This window comes from Dipodomys ordii, unplaced genomic scaffold, assembly GCF_000151885.1.
Source record: "Dipodomys ordii isolate 6190 unplaced genomic scaffold, Dord_2.0 Scaffold9, whole genome shotgun sequence".
In the NCBI taxonomy this organism is placed as follows: domain Eukaryota; kingdom Metazoa; phylum Chordata; class Mammalia; order Rodentia; family Heteromyidae; genus Dipodomys; species Dipodomys ordii.
In genome coordinates this window covers 27,441,729-27,465,180 of record NW_012267225.1, presented here as the reverse complement: position 1 = coordinate 27,465,180, position 23,452 = coordinate 27,441,729, and the positions used below count along the sequence as shown (strand labels likewise).

Genomic DNA, 23,452 nt, shown 5'->3' with positions numbered 1-23,452 from the left:
AAAAAAAAAAAAAAATCCTTGTAAATATAAATGAAGTCAAACATTTCTTTTAAAACTGTTAAAATTCCAAATACATTTCCTGATACAACCTATTTTTTAAGACCAGTTACTGGAAGATATGGCTACATGCAAAGCAAGAGTTTGATCTCTAGAACCACTGGAAAAAAATGGTTATTAAAATCTCTAGCTAGTTCACATAAGTTTAATAATAAAAGTCCAACTCATTATCTCTGATCAATCACTAAGACTCAATGACTGTCCCCACTTGAAGAACATGAACAGGCAAAATCAAATTCACTTTAAGGGCTACCCTTAGGAAAAAAAGAGGAAATGATGCAGACAGACTGCAGACAGGGTTTTAGGGTTATTTTTTAAGACAACTGATTAAGTTCTTTAATTATGAAACACCATGAGGCAATAATGTACATCCTCAATGTATCCCATCCACAGATGATTTCATCCACAGAAAAATTACTGTATCCTTACCCTACGCATGGCTTCCTCCTCTTCTTGACGCTTCTCATAATGTGCAAAATCATCAAAGATTGAGGTGGTATGCTTGAAAGTAGCAATTATTTTAAGCACTTGCTTTGCTTTTTCTAGGGGTACTTCTTGAGTGTCCCTTGAATTGGTTACTGGTTTGTTGTCATTATTTTCTAAGCGAATATGCCGTAACTGGTTATTAGGAACATCTTTGACAAAGATCCATTTAACTTCAAATTTGCCCTTCCACTTATCCTGAGACCAGACACCAGCATATGCATTATAGTCCACAACAGACTTCATTTCAGCCACTCCACAAAAATGTCCACTGCCATTCACACTGAAGAGTAAATAGAGTGGGCCTTTACCATTCAGGGATCGGTAAGCTGCATCCAAACGCTTATTACCATGCTCAGTACTACACCAGATAGAGTATTTAATAGAACGATGTATGTCATCCTCAGAGTAGCTTTTAATTATAAACACACGTCCATTCTTCAGGTTCCAATCAAAGTCTTTGGGATTATAGTTGTTTATGGCCTTTAGCTTTTCCAGCACTGGATGCACCTCTAAGCTAGAAGGTGAAGCACTGACAGGTACTACACCTAAACCAAAGTTTTCACTGCCTGCTCCATTGTTCTGGTTGAAGCCAGCCCCTCTGTTCCGAGGAGCTACCCAGCGATTCTGCAGCGGCTGCTGTTGAGGCTGCACTTGGTGAGGCTGGGCCTGAGGCTGAGGTCCTTGTTGCTGCTGTGGTTGTGGTGGCTGAGGCTGCTGTTGAGGCAGTTGGCTTTGCACCAATGGTGGTGGTTGAATTAATGGCTGAGGCTGCTGGATTATAGTTTGAGGAGGCAGAACTGGTTGGGTTGGTGGAGCCTTGACCACTGACCCCTTTTCATCCCAAGTTCCAATATTCATGTTGTGTTTTATAGGAGGTGGCGGCACAGCAGGACCCCCAATTCCCACATTGCCCTTGGGTTTAAGTTTCGGTTGTGGCTTGGCAGGCTTTCTGGCAATGGCAGCCCAGGAGGTCGGTTTAGGTGCTGCACTGCTAACTGGGGGCACGCTGTTGGTTGCAATGCTAGTCATACCAGTGCTGCTCAAGGCTGTACCTACAGTTTTTGTCACTGCAGCTGTCAGGTCACCACCAATTTTCAGTCCAGTCATGCCTTGCTCAATACTGCTAATACCAGGTACCTTACTCAAAGTATCATTGCCAAATCCAGCCTGTCCATCAGTAATAGCTCTCCCAAGAGAACTAGGTGGATAACCATAACTGCTACTATAAGCAGAACTTTGTGTTGATTGTCCCTGAGATCCACTTGTCCCCCATGTAGAGAAATCAGCATTACCAGGAAAAAAGTTAAATCCATGTTGACCAAGAAATGGAGGGGTATTGCCTAATGCCCCAGGTTGACTAAAAACACCATCTGGTATATAATGATGCTCTCCATTACTCATTTGTCCATATGTTGTCAGATATGGCATAGGCTGATCTCCAGCCGTGGACCATGCTGCTTCTCCCAATGAATATGGAAATCCAATGGATGGAGCATAGTAACTAGGCATATATGGATCTGACATTGGTGGATAGCTGTTACTCTGAAAAACAGAAGATCACAATCAGTAGGAAATGTCCTAAGGAAAGAAAAAGATATGTGAAAGATTAAAATCAAAGCTTAAATAAATGAAAAAGAGATGTATTTTCAACTATAAAATTAAAATTCTAAATCCAACTGTATAAGCCAAAAAGTTTTTAGTATTTTATTGTTGGTGTTGTTTTGAGACAGGGTCTTGATACATAGCTCAGGCTCACCTTGAACTCATGATCTTCATTCCTCAAACCTCCAAGTGCTGGGATTACAGGCATAAACTAATGTACCCAGCTGCAAATGAATATATTTTTACAAAACTGCTACAAAATTACTATAAAGGTTAGGAATGGAAAAGGGATTATTTTTGTTTGAAGGGTCAAATGCTCTGTCAGTTTTAAAATACTGAAATTTCTACAAGAAGCATATTCATAAACTTCACAGGCATTCAATGTAATTAAGTCAGTCTGCTTTAAGTAAACGATATATTAAAACATTACGTTTAAAACCTAAATAAAGCTGAGAACTATGTCAAATGAAATTAAATACCAGTTTATATGATGGTTCAAAGATTTAAAAAATGTGTTTTGGACAAAATAAAATGAAGAGCCACATTTTGAGAAGAAAAAAAAAGAGATTCAAGATTACACTGGTAGTTAGTTTAAATGTTAGTTAATGACCCAAGATTTTTATTTTTACTGTCTTCACTTTGAAAAGTAAAACAAAACTCTTATCTTAACTTCTTAAGGTTAAAAGATAAACTTTTACAATGTCCTCTACTTCCCAAATTTTATGCAATAAAAGTTTATGCAATAAAACTGGCTTATTGTAAGTTCTTAAATTTAGAAATGGGTAAGTCCATTTTAAATACTAAGTAATCATGCATTTACTAATTTGCCAAAAGTCAAGACACCAATCCCATTACTTCTACAATTGAAAACACTCAAATTTGCTAGAAGCCAATGTAAAAATATAAAATATTTTAAGAACATCTCTTACAAATGCTTTATGTCAAATAAAAACTTGACAAGAGTTTTCAATTTTTGCTTTAGGTATGACCTTTGAGTCTGGGAGGATCTTAAGAATTTGTAGAATTTATACAATATATAACAAGACAAGCGCTGGAAGCTCATGCCTATAATCCTATCTACTCAGGAGGCTGAGATCTGAGGATCACGGTTCTTTACAGCTCTGGCAGTAAAGACCGTGAAAGTCTAATCTCAAATTAATCACAGAGAAAGCTGGAAGTAGTGCTAAGGCTCAAGTGATCAGAGCACTAGCCTTGAGCAAAAGGAGCTCAGAGAAGGTAGCCAGGGCCTGAGTTAAAGCCCCAAATGTTAAAGACACCAAATGTACTATTACTACCACTAATAATAATTAAAAACGATTAGTAGCCTAAACAAGGGCCAACACCATTAAGGCCAATTGCTTAACATAAAACATTCTAAGTTCCCAGGAATAAAGTTCTTAACCCAATTTCTGTTTGCTCTGTTATATTCTTGGAATTCTGGGGCTACTTTGTCCAAAAAACTATGTATATATCAGAAACTGAGGATGTTGCTCAGTGATATAGCACTGAGCTCAAAAACAGTGTATCAATATAAATGTAACATAACATTATACACTACTTAAAACATTCTGATTTTTTTGCAATAGTCTACTCTATTTGAGAAAACTAATTTATCTTTCTAAATGATCCAATTCTCTAAAGTTAAAATAACTATAGCACTGAGTCTATATTTTCTTTCTTTCCATGTGTAAGACTTGCACCTGCTTAGCTTTCTCACTTAAGGCTAGCTCTTTATACCACTTGAGACTTAGCTCCATGTCTGGCTTTTCTCTGGTTAATGGGAGGTAAGAGTCAGTCAGATGTGTCTGCTTGGGCTAGCTTTGAACCATGATTCTCAGATCTCAGCTTCCTGATAGCTAGGATTATAGGTGTGAGACACCAGCACCTGACTCAGAGATTACATTTAAACTAACAAATCTAGCAACCCTGGGGGGGGGGGGGGATTCACTTAAAAAAAAATCTAAACCTTGTTTACTGTTTAAAGAAAAATAAAAATGAAGAAAATTTTCAAATACACTTCATATTAAATAATTTTACTTAAATATATTTTTTCAAATCTGTAAATTCATGTGTTACATTCAACCTAGTTGTACACCATTTGTGAGCTCTATTGAATTATAAACAGTTACTGGATATGTATACACAGAAAATTGACAATATTCATATGAAGTAAACCAGTACAATAGTAGCACCAGTACAAAAATAGTATTACATTTAAAGACATATAAAAGAGAAGCCTACAGGGAGTTCAATATATAAACACTGGATTTTAATGTATGCTTTGCTCAATGTTAAGATAGATGTCTTTTTAATTACCACCAAAATAGAATATCAATGAGAGGAATTTACTTTGGTAGGGAAGAGGAAGAAAATTTCTATTCACTGATGACAGAAAGGAATTCAAAACTTAATTCGACTTTTTAGCTCGTCTGAGTTTTTAGCTCGTCTAATGACAGATAATTTACATCTAATATATTTATTTAGTATTTGGAAATTGTTCAGTAAGTGAAATCTTACTAGGTCTTTTCTGTTGTTGCCGCCAGTACTAGAGCTTGAACTCAAGGCTTTGCACTCTGCTCTCACTTGGCTTTCACTCAAGGCTGGTGCTCTACCATTTGAGCTATTCTCTGAGGTCTTTTAAAGATATGCTTCTTGAAACACATTCAAAAGAGCTAATTAAAATAGAGGAAAAACGATACTGATATGTAAATATAAAAATGGTACAATAAGCCAGGTACATGCCCACAGTCCCAAAACTTGGGAAGCTGAGACAGGAAGATCACCTAGAGTTTGAGATCAGCCTGGGCAATAGTGAAATCTGTTTTTAAAAAAAAGTAAAAATAAAATAAGCACTGGATAATCAATGGGTAAACTAAACATACTTTTGTACAACAGGTACATATATTCTTTACCTACAGCATAAATACTGACAATGTAAAATATGTACACTGATGAGATGCTTTCCCTGTGAAGTTCATTACAAAACAGGTAGGTAATCTACCTAAATATCCACCAGCTGATGAATGGATAAAGAAAACATGGTATACAGTACTCAAAATTCAAAAGGAAAAAAAATTGAATGTATATGGAATTTTTTTTTGGGGGGGGGGTGTCAGTCGTGGGGCTTGAAACCTGAGCTCTTCAGCTCAAAGCAAGTTCTGGACCACTTAAGCCACAACGCCTCTCCAGTTTTCTGGTGGTTAACTGGGACTCTCCTGCCCAGGATGGCTTTGAACTGCTATCCTCAAATAGCCTCCTGGGATTACAGGCCACCAGCGCCCGGCTTGTGCATGGAATTAAAATAACAATATGCTAAGTAAAAAAGTTTGGCACAGTTAGACATATGATGTTAGACATCACTTATTTTCATCTAAAATAATCAGACTCAGAAAAAAGAGAATCCAATGATAGTTATAGTGGGAGATAACGATCAAAAGATATCAGGAGAAATACAGTGCTTTCATTTTTTAGCTGTATTATAAAATTTGAGTAATGGTGCCAAATTCACTGGACAAAATTGCTAATAAATTTCAAATATTTTCTACAAAAATATGCTAAACTATCTCCTACAGTAAATTATTTCACATTATATCCATATCATATTGACCTCTATAAATTTTGTGCAATTATAAGAAACTTGCAGTTTACAAAACAGTATAGTTCAATATATATCCCTTGAGTCCAATACAAAATTAAACTCAAAGAGAAAGCTTACAAATGAAGGACTTTTTTCCCTAGCTACATGTTGTCAAGGACTATCCCTGATATATGCGTCTGTCTAGTCACCAACTGAATGAACATTTTATACATTTTACCTATGCAAATTTTACTTTGAAAGCAATAAAATATGTAACATTACTCACTAACATGCAAGTGTATCAAGTCTGAAACTTACTTTGAAATGCGTAAAAGAGAGAGAGCACCAGTGGTTCACACCTACAATGCTAGCTACTCAGGAAGCTGAGATCTGAATATCAAGGTTCTACACCAACCTAAGCAGCAAAGTCAATTATTAACCATTAAAAAGCCAGAAATCGAGCTGTGGCTCAAGTGGTAGAACACCAGCCTTAACTGGAAAAGCTCAGTGAAAGCATCCAGGCCTTGAGTTTAAGCCTTTAAGTGAGCGCAAGTGGGTGTGCACAGAGACACACACAATGAATGCATAAAAGAAAAACATTATTACAGAAAAGGATGAGAAAAGTATGTTGATATTAAAAAATGTTCAATGGCAGAACTTGAGTAGATACACTGTGTTCACTTAAAATTCTTTCTTTGCATTTGAAAATTTTTTAACAACCAGCTTTTAAGAAATGAGTAAGATAGCTTTGTATTGGTGGCTCATCCCTATTCTAGCTACTCAGGAGACTGAGATCTGAGAATTTCCTGCCAGCCCCAGAAGGATAGTCTGTGAAACTCATCTCCAATTATCCAGAAAACTGTAAGTGGAGCTGTGGCTCAAAGTGGTAGAGCACCAGCCTTGAGCAAAAAAGCACAGAGACAGCACCCACTGAATTCAAGCCCCATGATCCACAAAAAAATGAAAAGAAAAGGGAAAGCCGGGCGCTGGTGGCTCACGCCTGTAATCCTAGCTACTCAGGAGGCTGAGATCTGAGGATCGTGGTTCAAAGCCAGCCCCGGCAGGAGACACCCTGAGACTCCGAGCTCCAATAAAACCACCAGAAAACCAGAAGTGGCACTGTAGCTCAAGTGGTAGAACGCTCGCCTTGAGCTGAAGAGCTGAGGGACAGCGCCCAGGCCCAGAGTTCAAGCCCCACGGCCGACCAAAAAAAAAGAAAAGGGAAATATAGTGTCAAGCACATACATCAAAAACCTAGTTATAGTTATATACTAACTTGCTTCAAATTCTTTTCACAATGTAGGTGGTATAATCTCAACCTTTACAAACATGAAAGTCACAGTATGACTTAATAGTCTCTAAGATGAGCTCAATTCACATTCTTTCTAGAGCAGTGATCTCATCAGATCATTTAATTTCTTTCTTTGTTGATAAAATGATAAGGCCTTTCAGGAAGTGGCACTATGGTTCAAGTGGTACAGTGAAGAGCTAAGGGACAGCGCCCAGGCCCTGAGTTCAAGCCCCATGACTGACCCTAGCTACTCAGGAGCCTAAGATCTGAGAACTGAATTCTAAACCAGCCCAGCAGGAAGTCTGTGAAACTCTTGTCTCCAATTAACCACCAAAAATGTAGGAAATGGAGCATGGCTCAAGTGGTAGAGCACTAGCCTTGAGCAAAAAAGCTAAGGGACAGTACCCAGGCACTAAGTTCAAGCTCAAAGCAAAAAAAAAAAGAATAGTGATAGCAGAACAGAAAAGAAAATTAAAATGTTATTTTACTTTCTGAATTCTTTATAATTCTCCAATAAATACAGTAAGGCTTATTTCACCAAACTCTTTATATTTATTCTCCAAAACTGTATGCTATTACAGTTTACCTGGTATCTTCAACAACGGTAACTGAAACATGAGTTTTTGAATTCTTAATCACTAAATTCTTCAGAAGAACTATAGAGAAAAAGTATAAGATTGAAAGACTGACATTTAAAATTACAAAAACAGTCAGGGCACCAGTAAGTCAAGTTCATAGCCTAGCTACTCAAGAGGCTGAGATCTGAGGATTGCAGTTCAAAGCCAGCCCAGGCAGGATGAGCTTCTTATCTCCAATTAACTACCAGAAAACCAGAATGGAGCTATGGCTCAAAGTGGTAGGACACTAGCCTTGAGCAAAAGAGCTCAGGGACAATGCCCAGGGCCTAGTTCAAGCTCCAGGGTCAACAAAAAATAGTAAGTAATAAATAAATAAATCACAAAAACAAAAAAAACTAAGAAGCTGAAAACTATAGGGCCTGGGGATGTAGCCATGTAGAACATCTGGTTACCATGCTGAATGCCCTCAGTTCAATACCCAGTACAAAGGAACAAAGAAGAAAAAAAAGTTATAGCTGTGTAACAGAAGTATGCTATACAGCAGCCCTGAGCTTTGATATGAATTAAATCTAAATAATTTAAATCATTAGCCAGATATTAAACACCTTTTCTACTCAAAGACTTAGTTTTGTTGGTTATTACTTCACAATCAGATGAAGGGCTTTAATTTCAAAAACACAGTGCATATCCACCTGAGTTTATTTTATTAAAGAATTACTTCAGGGGCTGGGAAGTTGGCTCAGTGGTAGAGCGCTTGCCTTGCATGCCTGAGGCCCTGGGTTAGATTCCTCAGCACCACATAAGCAAAAAGAAAAAAGCCGGAAGTGGCGCTGTGGCTCAAGTGGTAGAGCGCTAGCCTTGAGCTGAAGAGCTGAGGGACAGCACTCAGGCCCAGAGTTCAGGCCCCACGACTGGACCAAAAAAAAAGAATTACTTCAATTTGACCAAGTGTATAAAAATTACTACGTATTTGCATAACTTTAACATATACCAATAACCACTTGGGCCATAAGGAAACTTAAATACTAGATATCTAAATTTTGCTATTAATACTCCTTGGAAAGTTACATTTTTATTTCTACATTTTAGCTAGGTAGCTATGGATAACAAAATTTTTATAACATGTCATCGAAGTTTCAGATAATTTCCCATGTTTCTCTATACAAAGCCAGTTTTCAACATTCTGTAGCATATAAACGTGCCTTCTTCAACATTTTGGTACCATGAAATGACAACTGCTAAAATAGTAAAAGAAAAGACAAAACATGGCCTACTGAAATACTTCCTTTAAAACCAATTAAAATTAAAATTTCATATTTTTCCATTTGTACATATTACACCAAAACTTTTATACTTTTATCTCAAATAAAACACAACAGTGTGAATTTTAAAAAGTCATCTGATTTCATTTGTAAATGATTTTACAATCTTTAAAAAGATTTTCTGGGGATATAACCTAGTGTTACTATCTGCTTAGCAATGCAGAAGGCCCTGATTTCAATTCTCAACACACTCATTAAAAGTTTTAATAATGGGCCAGGTACAGAGGCTTAAACCTGTAATCCCAGCTACTTTGGATTGGGAGATCATAGGTAGAAGTAAGCCAGGGCAAAAAGTTTTCAAGACCTCATCTCAAGCAACAAGTCAGGTATGGTAGCATACTTTGGCTCCATCTACAGGAGGTCCACAATTTGAGTCAACACTAGGCAAAAATGAAAGATGCTACCTAAAAATAACTAAAGCAAAAAAAAAAAAAGCTGAGTCAAGTTATAATGCCTGCCTAGCAGGTGCAAAATCTAGAGTCCAAACCCTAGTAACACAAAAAATAATAATAATAATGAATATTATTTCTAGCACACTTTAAAAACTCTTTCACAGAAAAAAGATCTGATGAAGAATTCTAGTATGTAAAAACAGATAAAAAGCAGAGGGTTACCATACCCATGGGATCAAGGAATCCTTCCTGTGGTCTCCCCTAGGCAGTTCCTGAAACGCCTGTGCAGAATAACAAAAACTCTTCTGACAAAAACTTTTCTTGTGACAAAAACCATTTTAAGTCCTTGTGACAAATAATGAAGAAATGTAAAGAATCTGTTACCAAATAAAACAATAAGACAATTCTTTCAGGTAGTAATTCCCAAATGTCTTTTATAGTCCATGTATAATTTCTAAGAGTTCGAACAAGTCAAAGAAATTTCATATTATATCTTCTCAGAATTCATTCAAACTCATGTTTAAATGCATCTCCTAATATAAAGTCTGAAACCAAATAGTTAAAAAAAGACCCAACTGTTTAATATGAACATAGAAACGGTTTAAGAGGAACAGGTACTATACCTTTAATATTAGAATTCCTCAAAAAAAAATTTAGCAAACACTGACGTAAGAGATGTTAACTGAGATTACTATAAGAGCCAAAATATTTTTAAATGTACATATATTTAAAATTTCACATTTTACAAATGACCTTTCTCTACCTTCTTAGATATAACCTTTCATAACTTTTAGGTAAAAGCATAAATTTATTACTATGGGCATAAAATTTAGAACACATAAATAAGAAATCAATTGTTTCCATCCTTTCAAGACTATACTTTTGCAGATTCTACCACCAGTTTTAATTTCTTCTGACTTATACAGTCCTCTCCAATATATTCTAGGAATATAGATTAGCAGAAGGGAACATGTGGCTGAACAAATGGCCAAGATGAAGCTGAACACAATTACAGCTTTCTATAACACAAAAAGTAATAACACAATCCACAAACTGAAAACTAGTTTTTTCAAACTTTTAACTGTGCAGATAAATTCTGTTAATATTCATTGTCTTAAGAATCTAGGACAAAAATTTTATATTTTCCACAAATCATTTTTTAGGGAAAACAAAAGCAACAAGTTTCATTAAAAAGAAATTGGTTTTAAAAAGAAATGTTTTAAAATCTGTACCATGATGTATTTTTAGTAACAGAAATGATGAATAATTTACTGATACCCAATACCATTTTTTTGCTGTTTTCTAATGTTTAAATTAAGTTAATATACACATCTTTAAAACCACTAGGTAGCCAGACACAAGTGCCTTATGCCTGTAATCCAAGCTACTCTGAAGGCTGAGATCTGAAGAGCCCACTTTGAAGCCAGCCAGGCAGGAAAGTTTGTGAAATTCTGATCTCCACTTAATCAGCAAAAAGCCAGAAAGTGAGCTATGGCTTTAGTAGAGCAGGAGCCTTGCACAAAAAAGCTCAAGGACAATACCTTGGGTTCTGAGTATAATCTACAAGAATGAAAAAATAAAATATAGCAAAAAAGAAACTAGGGGTTAAAAGTATACCTCAGAGGTGTAATGTTCCCCTAACAGTCCTTTGCCCCCTCAAAAAAAAACCCTAAAAACTACCAGCTATTAATAATCTGATGAATCTCCATGCCCCCACAAAGTGTTCACACAATCTTTATAATTCTATTTTTAACACTACCAAGCTGTATTTAAACCTGCAGTGTTTTTTCCTTTTTGTTCATAGTGAGGATTGTACTCACAGCTTCTCACTTGCTGGGCAAGTGGTCTACCACATGGGAAATGCCCTCAGCCCAAAACTTGTAATTTTCCTCTACATTTTTTATGAGCACAAATTTGTTGTGTATGAGTGTTTCACTTTAACATGTTCACATATGCAAATAATGTTCCTTGATCAGATTCACTTCTGTCACTCTTCTTCAACCCCCACCAGTCTTGTTTTCTTGGCAGCATCAGAGTGTGAACTCAGAGCTTCATGCCTGTTACAGAAGTGTTCTAACACTGAGTTATATCTCAACCCCATCTGAGGTAATTTCCAGTGAAATTCAAATTGAAATGCCTCATAAAAAGAAAATACTAGCCAAGCACTGGTGGTCATGCCTATAATCCTAGCTACTCAGAAGGCTGAGATCTGAGGATTGAGGTTCAAAGCCAGCCCAGGCAGGCAGGGAAGTGTTGCGACTCTTATCTCCAATTAAATCACAGAAAAAGCTGGAAGGGATGCTGTGGCTCAAGTGGCAGAGTGCTAATCTTGAGCAAAAGAAGCTTAGGGATAGTGCCAGACCAGAGTTCAAGCCTAACTAAGCCTATTTGGTTTTTATTACAAAGATACAGCGGTAATAAAAAATTAAACTATTTCAACATTCAAAAAAATCTAACCATAACATACAAAAATAATTCTCATCTGCATATATTTATATTTTATAGCCTAGTTTCAGTTACCTATCATCTCTAAGGAAAACTCTCCTGGCCCATAAACCCACAACTAAATTAATTCACTCATTGAATTGAATAACTAAAAAGGAATTGAATAACTAAAAAGGAATTGAATAACTAAAAAGGAGGTGAATACTGAAGTTGAACTTCCTAAAATCTAAAACGATCAGAAGACTTACCTGATTTGTCTGGCTACTTAAGTATGGCTCAAAATCATCGTCATTTACAGCATCTTTTTGATGAATCGAACCATTTTGTACTGAAACTAAAAAACATATTTGCATTAGTTGTTGTAACTGTCACAATACAGCCTAATATTTTTATACTTTTCAAGTCAACTCAAAAAGAATTATAAAGGGTTTATTCACAGAAGTACTTTATTAAGGCTTAATTTAATTTTAGACATTTGTCACAGAAAACTAGGAAATTCTGTAGTATACATCCCAAGATTATATAAACAAAAGCTATATACATATGCCCCCTTATCAAAACTTAAAATATGCCCAATTTCAATATTGTGGTTATGTAATAATGTTGGTTCCCCTATAATAAGGTTCCCTAAGTTTTATTTAGATTGAAAATAGCTATTCAAATACTGTTGTAGACACCAGATTTCTAAAGGTTTTCTGCCTTTATTAAAATCTATTAATCTGATAAAAGTAAATAAGGAATTAAATAATTACATTTTTCAAGACATGGTCTTACTAGGTAGGTCAGGCTGGTCTAAAACTCCAGATCCTAATGCCTCAGCATCCAAAGTTCTGACATTATACAGTATGTCTGGCCTTGAAATAATCTGTATCTTACATTCCAGTAAATGTCTTCAACACCTCCAAAGAATGTAGCTAAGATTCCTTTTAAAGAATATTGAGGCCAGGCACCGGTAGCTCATGCCTGTAATCCTATCTACTCAGGAGGCTGAGATCTGAGGATCATGGTTCAAAGCCAGACTGGGCAGGAAAGGGCAAGAGACTTATCTCCAATAAACCACTCAGAAAACTGGAAGTGGCGCTGTAGCTCAAGTGGTAGGGTGCTAGCCTTGAGCTGAAGAGCTGAAGGAGAGCACCCAGGCCCAGAGTTCAAGCCCCACGATTGACCAAAAAAACTACTGAAATAAGTAAACAGTTGAAAAATATAAATTAAACAAGTGCCTTGCTGAGTGTAGGTGACACAACCCTGTAATCCTAGCTACTCAGGAGGCTGAGACCTGAGAATTGCCAGCTTAGGCAGAGAAAGTCTGAGACTCTTCAATAGCAAGACTCTTCAAGGCCAGAAATGACATTGTGGCCTAAAAGCTCAGCGACAGTGCCCAGGCCCTGGGTTCAAGCCTCAGGACCAGCACCCCCCCCAAAAAAAAAGCAAAACAAAAACCAAAAGCAAAAAAAAGTCACTTAGGGTAAGCATAGTAGTACATTCCTGTAATCCCAGCACATGGGAAGTAGCTGACTCAGGTGAATGATCAAGTTTAGTCCAACCTGAGATACAATGAGTTTTGGGCAAAACTATGCCAAACAGTAAGACATTATCTCTAAAAGCAAAACAAAGGCCTTACTTCTAAACCAAAAAGTACAAGCATGCAGGAAGAACATGTTTAGAATGCACAAAGGCCCTGAGACAAGTAAGCAAGACTCCTATGAAAGCACAGTGAGAACAAAGCAAAGATAACCATGATTACTCCTGAGACACAAGAAAAAATAAGTCAAAAGTAATTTAGAATGGCACACTTTTGTTTAGAGGTCATATCTATAAATGTTCTACATACAAAGTTATTCAAAATACATCTCAGAATACCTCAGAGTACAGAATACAAAAGTCCTGTTTTAAATTCCAAATTCATCACAAAGACAGGGAACTTCCAGTAGTGACCTAATCCCTCTAACTCTCTGATGACTAGTCTGTTCATGGAGGCTATTCATGTCATTTCAGTATTAAATGACAATATTCAGTAATCTTGGAAAGTATTACACTAAAACTAAGATCCAAACAGTACTAAATATGAAGCAATAATATAAAAGCAGGTTAAGTATTACTAAGCTAAATTTGATATGGTAGCACTATGTAAATGTACTACTGAAATATGAGAAAAGCTCAAGTTTCTGAGAAATGTCAATCTTTAAAAAAGCTATTCAATATTTAAATATTTACTGTTGAAAATTACAATGCCATAGTATTTTAAAAAATGGAGGTGGAAGTTTTTTAAGTGGTGTGTTTCTTTGTAGCATTTGTAACACCTTCACTTTCTCTAATTTTGCCACCAGTTTCATCACCTAAAAATTACTGGTTAACAGTGACAAAGATATACGCAACCCCTAATGCTTTGCTAGGCAATGAGCAATAGTACTGATAAGTCTTCAAAGTAGACTTTTTGATACTTCATGATCCCTCCCTCTGGAGCCACCTGAACTGGTCAGCTTGATCCTGATTCCATTGTAGTTTAATTGTATTTGATAAGCTCTGCATTGGAGTTAGGGTTGAACTAAACATGTCTTCCAGAATTTATATACACACACACACACACAAATAAAGAGGGTGCCTTAGGATACGCATCCAGTGACATTTTAAGCCTGGGCCTAATCATTGCAGTTCAAGACATTTGTTTTTACCCACTAGGTTTTACTACTCCTGTACCAAAGGCAATGATGCATGGACTTTTTACTCCTAGAAAAAAAAATCCTCAGTATTGGACACTATATATTTATAAAAACAGCCAATAATTTTGAAGTTACAACTTTCATATAAATTCTCAAATATCTTGACAATATTGCTGATACATTAAAAAAGTACCTAATTAACAGACTTCTCAAGTAAGATACAAACTAGCCCTTGAGTTTCAGAATACCTTTCTTTAAAAACTTTAACTGATATATGAAGACTTTAGTGTCTGAATGTTATTTAATGACAATCTAATGTTTTGGAGACTGAAAATATTAGATAGTAATGAAATCCAATCCAGTTCCACAGTCCATAAAAGTTCTTCAGGGGAAAAAAGAACAGATGACTTACATGATTCTTCGCCTGTTCCCTCTGCTCTATGAAACAGAGTCAAATCAAGATAGAACATGGGCCTTAGAAGCCAGGTGATTCTTTGTTCTGGTCCTGACTACATCAAGTTAGGAAAGTCAACAGATGTGTGCATCATGTTTTCCCACCTATAAAAACAGCGACAATACCATATACCCTCTATCTCCTTAGAGGAATGTTGTGAGGATTATTAATAAAATGAAGCCTAAAATTATAGGAAAGAGCTTTGAAATTATTGGGGGGGAAGATAGAGAAAAGATAAAACAATATTGCCAAAATATAAGGCATTTTCAGCTACTTTTCTCAAACATTGAAACTTATTTAAATTCAACCTAATTCTTGTAAAGTGCAAAATGATGCAGAACATGGTCCTTCCGTTAGGAGGGGAAGGAAATAATATTGTCTTTTCCAATATTTCTTCTTATAAACTTAAGGGACAGGAGAACATAGGCATGGAAACCTAGGAAAGCATGTGACCCTTGCATCCATAGTGCTTACAACTGAAGGTACAGCACAATTTTCTTCTAGCAAGCAAACTTTCTACTTTTCAAAAAAGTAATATAATGTCATTATAAAATTATGGACCAACAGATACTCTTAAGTTACAACTATTCTCTGGTACTATCTTTACCAAGTATAATAGAGTTGATATTTCACATAAGGACATTCTGTTAGACTCAACTATTAATCATACTTCAAGAGTATTTTTGTCTTAGTAAAGACACTTTAGAACAATTTAAAGGCCATTAAAAAATTCCTTTTGGTGGTAGGCAAATACATAAATAATAATCAATGTTCCTATGTGAAAATGGAACTGGGATACTTGCGCGGATGGAAGAGGTGGGAATAGATGAAAAATGATGAAAGGGGTGACGCTGATGAAATGTACATCTAATATAATGTGCTGAATTGAAAACTTTCAATATTACTAAAGATGAAAAACTTGAAAAAATTCTTTTTAGTATCAGGTACAGTGGTTTATCTGCACTTTCAGGTACTTGGGAGGAATCAGAAGTACTGAGGTTCAAGCCAGCCAGAGCAAGTTGACAAGATACCCCTTCCCCCATATCAACCAATAAAGCTGGGAACACTGTCATCCCAACTCTGCAGGCCCAGGCTGGCCAAGGCAAAAATCAAAATGCTACTGCAAAAAAAGGGCTGAATCCAAAATTCTCCAGGAAATAAAGGGCTACAGTTGTGGCTCATGTGGTATAAACCTGCTCAGCAAGTTCAAGGCCCTAAGTTAAAACCCCAATACCATCAAAAAACAAAAAGAATCTTTTTTCATTCCTTCAGTACATTAAATAAGGATATAAGAAAAATCAAAGACACTAAAGACAGGTGTCAGCTGAAGGTAATTGAGAAAAGTCATCTGTGAAATTACAATAAGTCACCTGAAAATGATAATGCTTTAAGTGCCACCATCTTCTCGAGGACATGCACTCTTAGAAAGCTTACTAAGTTTTGAACTTAAGACTAAAACTGAGAATATGAAAGTTGTAAATCAAGAAAATAGCTATGCTTTCTGATGAATGAAAGTAACCACAAATACTGCAAAATAATTTCACTAACTTGAACATCAAGTCAGCTAAGGCAGAGTTTTGCTCATATACACACAGCTACTTGTATTAAGTCACTGCTGGCTCAGACCTGGCCTTGTAATTCTTCTTCCCTTCAAAGGCATACAAATACCAATAACAGATGGTGTATTTGTGCACTTGTAGCATCTAATGCTTTAAAGCAACTTACATTACTAATACTTTCAGAACAGTAGCTTTTTTCCTCCTCAGAAAGTGAGGAAGAAATCCAGCAACTACAATGGCTACTAAAACAATACATCACTGTAATTACAACAATCCTCTTCACAATAGGATTAAAGGCTAATAAAACTTTCTAGAGGGGAGATTGTAACAAAAGTGTTCAAACTCTCTTGGAAATCAGTAGCTAGTGTTATAATTCAAGACCCCAAAAACTCCAAGTCCATTATCTTATCCTTGGATCAAATTATGAACTAAACAAAAGGAGAGAAAATACTGATAGATTATATTTTATAAAGATCCAAAATATTTGTTAATATGTGATTTAATTTGTAGCTAATTTACATCTGTAATATCAGCCATTATGATATAATGTAATTTACATGGAATTTTGGTCTATATCAAATAGATCACTAGGTCAAAAACTAAATGAAATGATCTTATAATAAGTCAAACTCATAGGACTTAGAACACTTAGATGATCTATTAGCTTTACCGAACAAGTATTTTACAGAATTTGTGTACTTACCTTAGAGCAGGTAACACAAGACACTTAGCATTTCAAATAGCCTTGCAAAGTGCCACTTCCCCATAGATCTAGGATAAAATAATTTATGCTAGGGAATAATGACCACACATTTAACATATCTCCATATCTAAATACTTCCTATGGACATACTAGCAAAATAGTTAATGGAGCACTCCTTTTAAATTTAGAAGTTTTACAAAATTTTTAAAAAGTAACACCCCTAAGATTTATTCTTACAATATAGAAAACGATTTTAAAAATAAAACTGAAATACTAAAATTTCAAAGTGTAGGTATTGAAAAAAAACATCTCTAATTAATGCAATGAATTTTTGCATTATGTAATGCCATAGTATCTAGCAAGTACAAGTTCTTATATAAAATGTAGTACAAAATTATAGGAGATCAATCTGTGTAAAGAGAACCTATTTCTTTTCAAATTGGCTAATTCCTAACTAAAACTCTTAAGAAGAATTTAAAGAAAACCAAGAAACATGTTAAACTTACATCTAAAAAGCTATCTCACTTTCTAAGTAATAGTTACTGAAATTTTAAAAAAACAGGAAGTATCTTTTTATTCAGTGTCATTTAAACCCTATTTCAAAACTTTATAAATACATAATACACTCTAATGTTATTTAATTGGCACTATCCCAAGAAGGCAGTTATTGTTCTACAGTTACTAATGTCACATGATTGTCATGTTTCAGTCAGCTGACATTTTTCCATATTAATAAGTAAAAACCACAATTATGTTTTACAATGTTATAGGTTTAGCACTTTTACTAAAGAGTAAATCATATAATCCTAGTAGAAAATCTCATAAATGATTTCCTTCTGGGCCCTCTGTAAAATGCCAGATTGAGTCACACCTTGCAAGCAGAGCTATTTAGCAAGACAACATGCTTGTTGAGTTCCCTCCAGAGTGGCCTCCTTGCAACTGACTTAGGAATCCACAATTAACAGCCTGATCTTCATTAATGTGACACGGGACATTATGTGAATTCCAAAAGTGTCAATGCAATAACAACATGGCAAATAAAATGTCCACTTGGGAAACACACTTAATGGATACATATGGACTATACTCGTGAAAGTTATATAACACAAATAAATTGAAAAACTAAAAATATACCACTACATTAACAATAATATCTCCTTGAACGAAGTAATACAACGAAGAAAGCAGTTTCTTCTACTACTTTGGTTTCCCTAAAAGAAACTTCAAAGCCAGAAACTACCCCCAAGTTTTGATGTCTTAGCCTTGAGGGATGTTTTTCGAATCCTGTATTTTTCTTAAGAAAAAAAAAAGGGAAAAAAATAACTTGACATAATTTAAAGGCAACATGAGAGCAACATTGAAAAGTACTATAAATATATGTATGTACACACATATATATGTATATGTACATATATATGTATATATGTATGTACGTCCAAGCTCACCTTTATTTCCTTGCCCTTTAGGTCTCTGTAGCAAGACGCCGGGTGCGGTAAACAGAAGGGAAAAAAAAAGTCTGTTAATCAAAGACATTACCAAAGCCAAGTTATTTTAAACAATCCGCGTAGGAGGAATAAGACCCACCATATCTTCCGCCGCCTCCAATATTCCAACCACCTCCAGCGCCAAGCCTCCCACCGCCCTACGCATTTCGCGTGCGGGAGTGTTGGGGTCCCAGCCCCGAGCTGCCGTCTGGGGATGGACCCCAGGATCGGGCTGTCTCACCTCCGGCGGAACCCCGCCCGCCCGCCCCGCGGCCCCCTGCCCGAGGGCTCCGGACACAGCGCAGGCTCGGCCTGGCCCAGGCCCGGGCCCGGCCCCGGCGGCAGGACCACAGCAACTTGCGCTCCTGGGCGGGCACCGTTACGGGGCCGGCGGCGGCGGCGGCGGCGGCGGAGACGGCGGGGAGGAGCCGGAGCTCCGCGCGAGGGTGGAGCTCCGGGGCTCAGGCCTCCGCCGAGCCTGGGGCCTCGGCTCCCTCACCTGATCCACGCTAGTGGCTGACATTCTTCACCGCAACCCGAGAGGAGCCGCCGCCGCCGCCGCCTGGGCCTCTCCCCGTGCACTCACAGCAGTCGGCTGCCGCCCTCGGCGAATGATTGTTCCCGCGGCCGCCTCTGCAGCCGTTCGCTGAGAGAGAGAGAAAAGCGGGCCTCGCGCACGGGAGTCGGCGGAAAGGGCCCGTCTTTTCCGCTTGCACGTTCCTCTTCCCCCTTCTTGCTCTCCGCTTCTCGGGTCCACAATGGCGGACAGACTCCTGAGTCTCACTTCCGCTCCGAGCCTCGCTGACCTTCCGCTCTCCACTCTGACGTCCGCGCTCACCTCGCTCTTCCTCCCCCTCCCTCGCGCCACAGATCTTGGCTCCGCCCCCCGCGTCGCCACGTCACCGGAGACGCCAGGGTTTGTGGACCCGGGGCGCTTGCGCCCTGGTGGGCATGCGCGAGCCTCCCTGCGCGCGCCCGCTCTGGCTCTGGGGTCCGTGGCTGCCTTGCAGGGCCCGCGCGGAGCGGCGGCGTTGGAAGGGCAGTCAGGGCGCTTTCCACCCCACATTGGGGTAGGAAGCCACCGTGGGCTGGGATGGGCGAGCTCGGTAAAGGCTGAACGCGGGAAGAGAGGCGGCGTGGGCCGCTGAGTGACTCAGCCGCCTGGGGGGCCACCGTGGCCGGGCTGTCCCGAAAGTGGCTGGGTTGGAGCCGGCACCGATGCGGTTAAAAGGGGGCGCCAGCCGTGCGCTTCGGCCCGCGCTCCCCGGACGTCCGCGAGCATCGTCGGCCTCGGAAGTCCGTTCTCTCCCCGGATCTGCGCGCTCGCCTTTGTGCTGTTCCCTCTCCTTCGCGCGCCGGTGGTGTTTAGACGTGCAAGGAAGGAAAGTTAAACGATCTAATAAAAAAGTAGAAATGTTACCTTCCTAAGCGGGCAACACCCAAAGAAAACACATGCATCACTGTGATGCCCGTGTGTGCGCGCGAGGGAGCGAGAAGGAGACGCTGGGGCTTCAGCCCAGGGCCTGGACGCTGCTCCGAACTCTGCTCGAGACCTGCACTCTGCCACTCGAGCCACAGCTCGACTTCCGGCTTTCTAGGCATCCTAGATCCTTGTATCTCAGCCTGCTGGGTAACGTGACATTTTTAATTAACACTTTTTTTGTGATAAAAGCAAAAAAAAAAAAAACACTCCTTGTCATAATGGTACAGTAAACAAATTATTTCCATTAAAGCCTTTGAATACCTCAAAGCTATCCAAAGTTATAGCTCATTTAAAATATATAGAATCGCTAAATTGTAGAGTTTACTGTATTACCTTGCAACAATAGACTCCCTGAAGCCATCTTGAGATGCCACTTTTCATATAATCAAGAACCTTTTTATTGTGCCAGGGCCTGTGTGATGTCCGTGACTTTTTGGCTCAAAGCTAGAGCTCTGCTACTTGAGGCACAGCTTCACTTCCAGTTTTCTGTTAGTTAATTGGAGGAAAGAGTCTCAGAGACGCTCCTGCATTCTTTGAAGGAGATCTGAAAATCTCATACTTCTGAGTAGCTAGGATTACTGTATGAGCCCACAGCACCAGACCCTAAGGCACTTACAAGTTCTATTTGGACATTGTTTACCCTCCCATTCATTCTTTGCTGCAAGTTCTAGACCCAGCCAGAACTCTTGGAATTTCCCAATAACCCCATCATCCTTTCAGCCATAGCTTTCGTGCTCTCAAATTTCCTTGTCCACTCCCATGCAGACCTTTTTAGCTTTCAAGAGCTTACCAGTACAGCTCTAATGTACTAGAGAAAGCTTTCTGGGCTTTCTTTGATCCTTAATTATCTTTGAAGCATGGCTTTGGAAGGTAACAAACCACCAAAGCTGCTATACTCACCACTGCACCATTAATACTGTGTAAGGAAGCATGAATTTGGTACCCACTCAACCTGAGTTGGAAAATCCCTGAACTCAACTGAGTCTTAGCTCCCTCCTGGCTTAAAAAGGTCTTAAATTCATGGCACAGAGTAAGCTTTCTGCCAGTTGTGGCTATAGACAGCTAAATCTGGCATCCTTTGCAAAGTGATTCCTGGAATGACACAATAACTTTATCTATTGAGTATTCATTAAATGTTAGACATGGTGATAACCATTTAAATCCTCACAGCATTTTAGGTAATATGTGCTATTATAAAAACTGACACACAGCAGGGTTAAGAAATAAGCCCAAGGGGCTGGGGGTTTAGCCCAGCGGAAGGGCACCTGCCGGGCGTGCACAAGGCCCTGTGTTCGGTCCTCAGCCCTGGAAAAGAAAAAATTGAGAAGCCCAAGGGGCGCTGGGAATGTGGCTTAGTGGTAGAGTGCTTGCCTAGCATGCCTGAAGCCCTGGGTCCCATTCCTCAATACCATATACACAGAAAAAGCCAGAAGTGGCTCTATGGTTCAAGTGGTCTAGCGCTTGCTTTGAACACAGAGAGGCTCAAGAACTCAGGCCTAAGCCCTGAGTTCAAGCCCCAGGATCAGCAAAAAAAAGAAAAAGAAAAGAAAGAAGAAATAAGCCCAAATAAGAACTAATTAGTCACTGTGAAAGCCAGGCTTTATACACAAGTAATTTGACCCCAGAATGCCCAGCCTTTGTAATTGATGGGAATCTGCTTTGTTCTCATAACTCCATGTTACTCCCCTCTCAGCCCAATTCTTTTTATGTATCCAAAGATCCTATATGAAGAACTTGTCTCTCCCCTCTTGGCACTACCATTTTGTGTATCTAAAGATGGACTATGAAGGATTGACCCCCCACCCTATTGTCCATACAGGCCCAAACAGACACCAGGCAAAATCCCAGGTGTGAGTGAACTCGTTTGAAGTGCAGGCAGGGCAATCCACCTAAGCCCAGCTGTAGTCATCCCATTGTGGGCCCAACTGAAAGGCCCCCAGCTCCCTTGACCAGTGGCTTTTTCATTAACCTCTGCCTCCTTGCTCAGACCTCCTATAAAAACCCAGCTCCTGTCCCAACTGACATGCACAACCTCCAAACCTGCAGGAAGGTCTATGCCCCTGGCTGTTCCTCAATAAACAGTCCTCGGCCTATTCCTTTTCGGTTCTCCTCCATTTTCGTAACAGTAATAATACTGCCTAATGGTACGGTGTTCAAATAAACTTCTGTTGTCTTTCATTCCTGCCTCTCAACAAAATTCCTTTCTTATGGCCTTTCCTCCTAACAATGAGGTCAGAAATTGTTGAGTAGAATGCTAACAACTCTCTGATAAAAAGTCATTTTATATTTAGATTTTTTTTTTCAATACCAGGAATCAAATTCAGTGTTTTGAGTATGGAGAACAAGCAGTCTACCACTGATCTAACCTCTGCGATCCCCTAATAACGTTTAGGAAACCCTTAAAACTCGCTCCAGTGCCTCAAAGATGTTATTTTGGAAAATGCTGTTCTAGCATCTAAAACACAGGGGTGGGGAAATTCTTTTCTGCCAACAGCCAACCATGCAGAATTATCAGTATAGGCAGATAGTTGTGGGTATCTGAGGAAAAGTATAAGAGAAGTATGCATGTCTATCCTGTCATGCGCCAAATCATTTCCAAGGACTTACACTGTTTATGGGCAGAATGTTCTCCACCCGTGATTGTACACAAAATTGGTACAGCCTTGTGGTCTACACAGCACAGTACAAAGCTTGAAATCAAACAGAGCAGGCTGGATTTAAGACATCCCCTTTGACTCATCCCTGTGTTCTTTTTTTTTTTTTTTTGTCAGTTGTGGAGCCTGAACTCTGGGCCTTGGGCACTGTCCCTCAACTCTTCAGCTCAAGGCTAGTACTCTACCACTTGAGTCACAGCACCACTTCCAGCCTTTTCTGTTTATGTGATGCTGAGGAACCAAACCCAGGGCCTCGTGCATGCAAGGCAAGCACTTTACCACTGAGCCACCTTCCCAGCCCCATCCCTGTGTTCTATCTGGTGATATTCCACTCTTCAGAATTATAACTTCTGGGTGACAATTGGTTCCATTTCAGTGAGGTTTAACTGCAGGTGTCATCAAGTTCAAAATACCAGAAACTTAAGATAATAGTCTGCTTTTCTCCCACATCCAGAGGTAGTCCAGAGTGAAGACTGCTGTAGTGGCAGATCTCCAGGCTCCTGTTACCAAACCAGGCCTATTTTACCCTCCATATATGAAGTATGCCAGTCACTGAAGTTGCAGGTTTTAGAAAAGAGAAAGTTTATTCACAAATCAGTGAGTGAACTTGGAAGAACAAATGTCAAGTTTACTGATAAGCTACAGGAGCAAGGACAAGATGATTGGAAGCAAGGAAAAGTGAAATGATGGGTGGTTTGTACATGC

At 38.7% G+C, this 23,452-nt stretch overlaps 1 protein-coding gene across 11 annotated transcripts in view; it reads right to left on the bottom strand.

Annotated features, from left to right (window-relative positions):
- The window catches only part of Ythdf3 (YTH N(6)-methyladenosine RNA binding protein 3), a 35,552-nt gene extending 16,092 nt beyond the window's left edge, over window positions 1-19,460 (bottom strand). Inside the window, exons 1-7 of one of the 11 annotated variants that reach the window (XM_013009313.1) lie at window positions 19,110-19,433; window positions 18,572-18,596; window positions 17,127-17,194; window positions 14,823-14,968; window positions 11,999-12,084; window positions 9,533-9,586; window positions 487-2,085 (exon numbers count right to left, since the gene is read on the bottom strand). In XM_013009313.1, coding sequence (XP_012864767.1) covers window positions 487-2,085; window positions 9,533-9,586; window positions 11,999-12,084; window positions 14,823-14,880 — 1,797 coding nt within the window. In that variant the 5' untranslated portion in view covers window positions 14,881-14,968; window positions 17,127-17,194; window positions 18,572-18,596; window positions 19,110-19,433. Of the gene's footprint in view, window positions 1-486; window positions 2,086-9,532; window positions 9,587-11,998; window positions 12,085-14,822; window positions 14,969-17,126; window positions 17,195-18,571; window positions 18,597-18,710; window positions 18,833-19,109 lie in introns of those variants that run through there. The other 10 variants (XM_013009315.1, XM_013009314.1, XM_013009318.1 and 7 more) reach the window with 10 other exon arrangements.
- Between the last annotated feature and the right edge of the window lie 3,992 nt (window positions 19,461-23,452).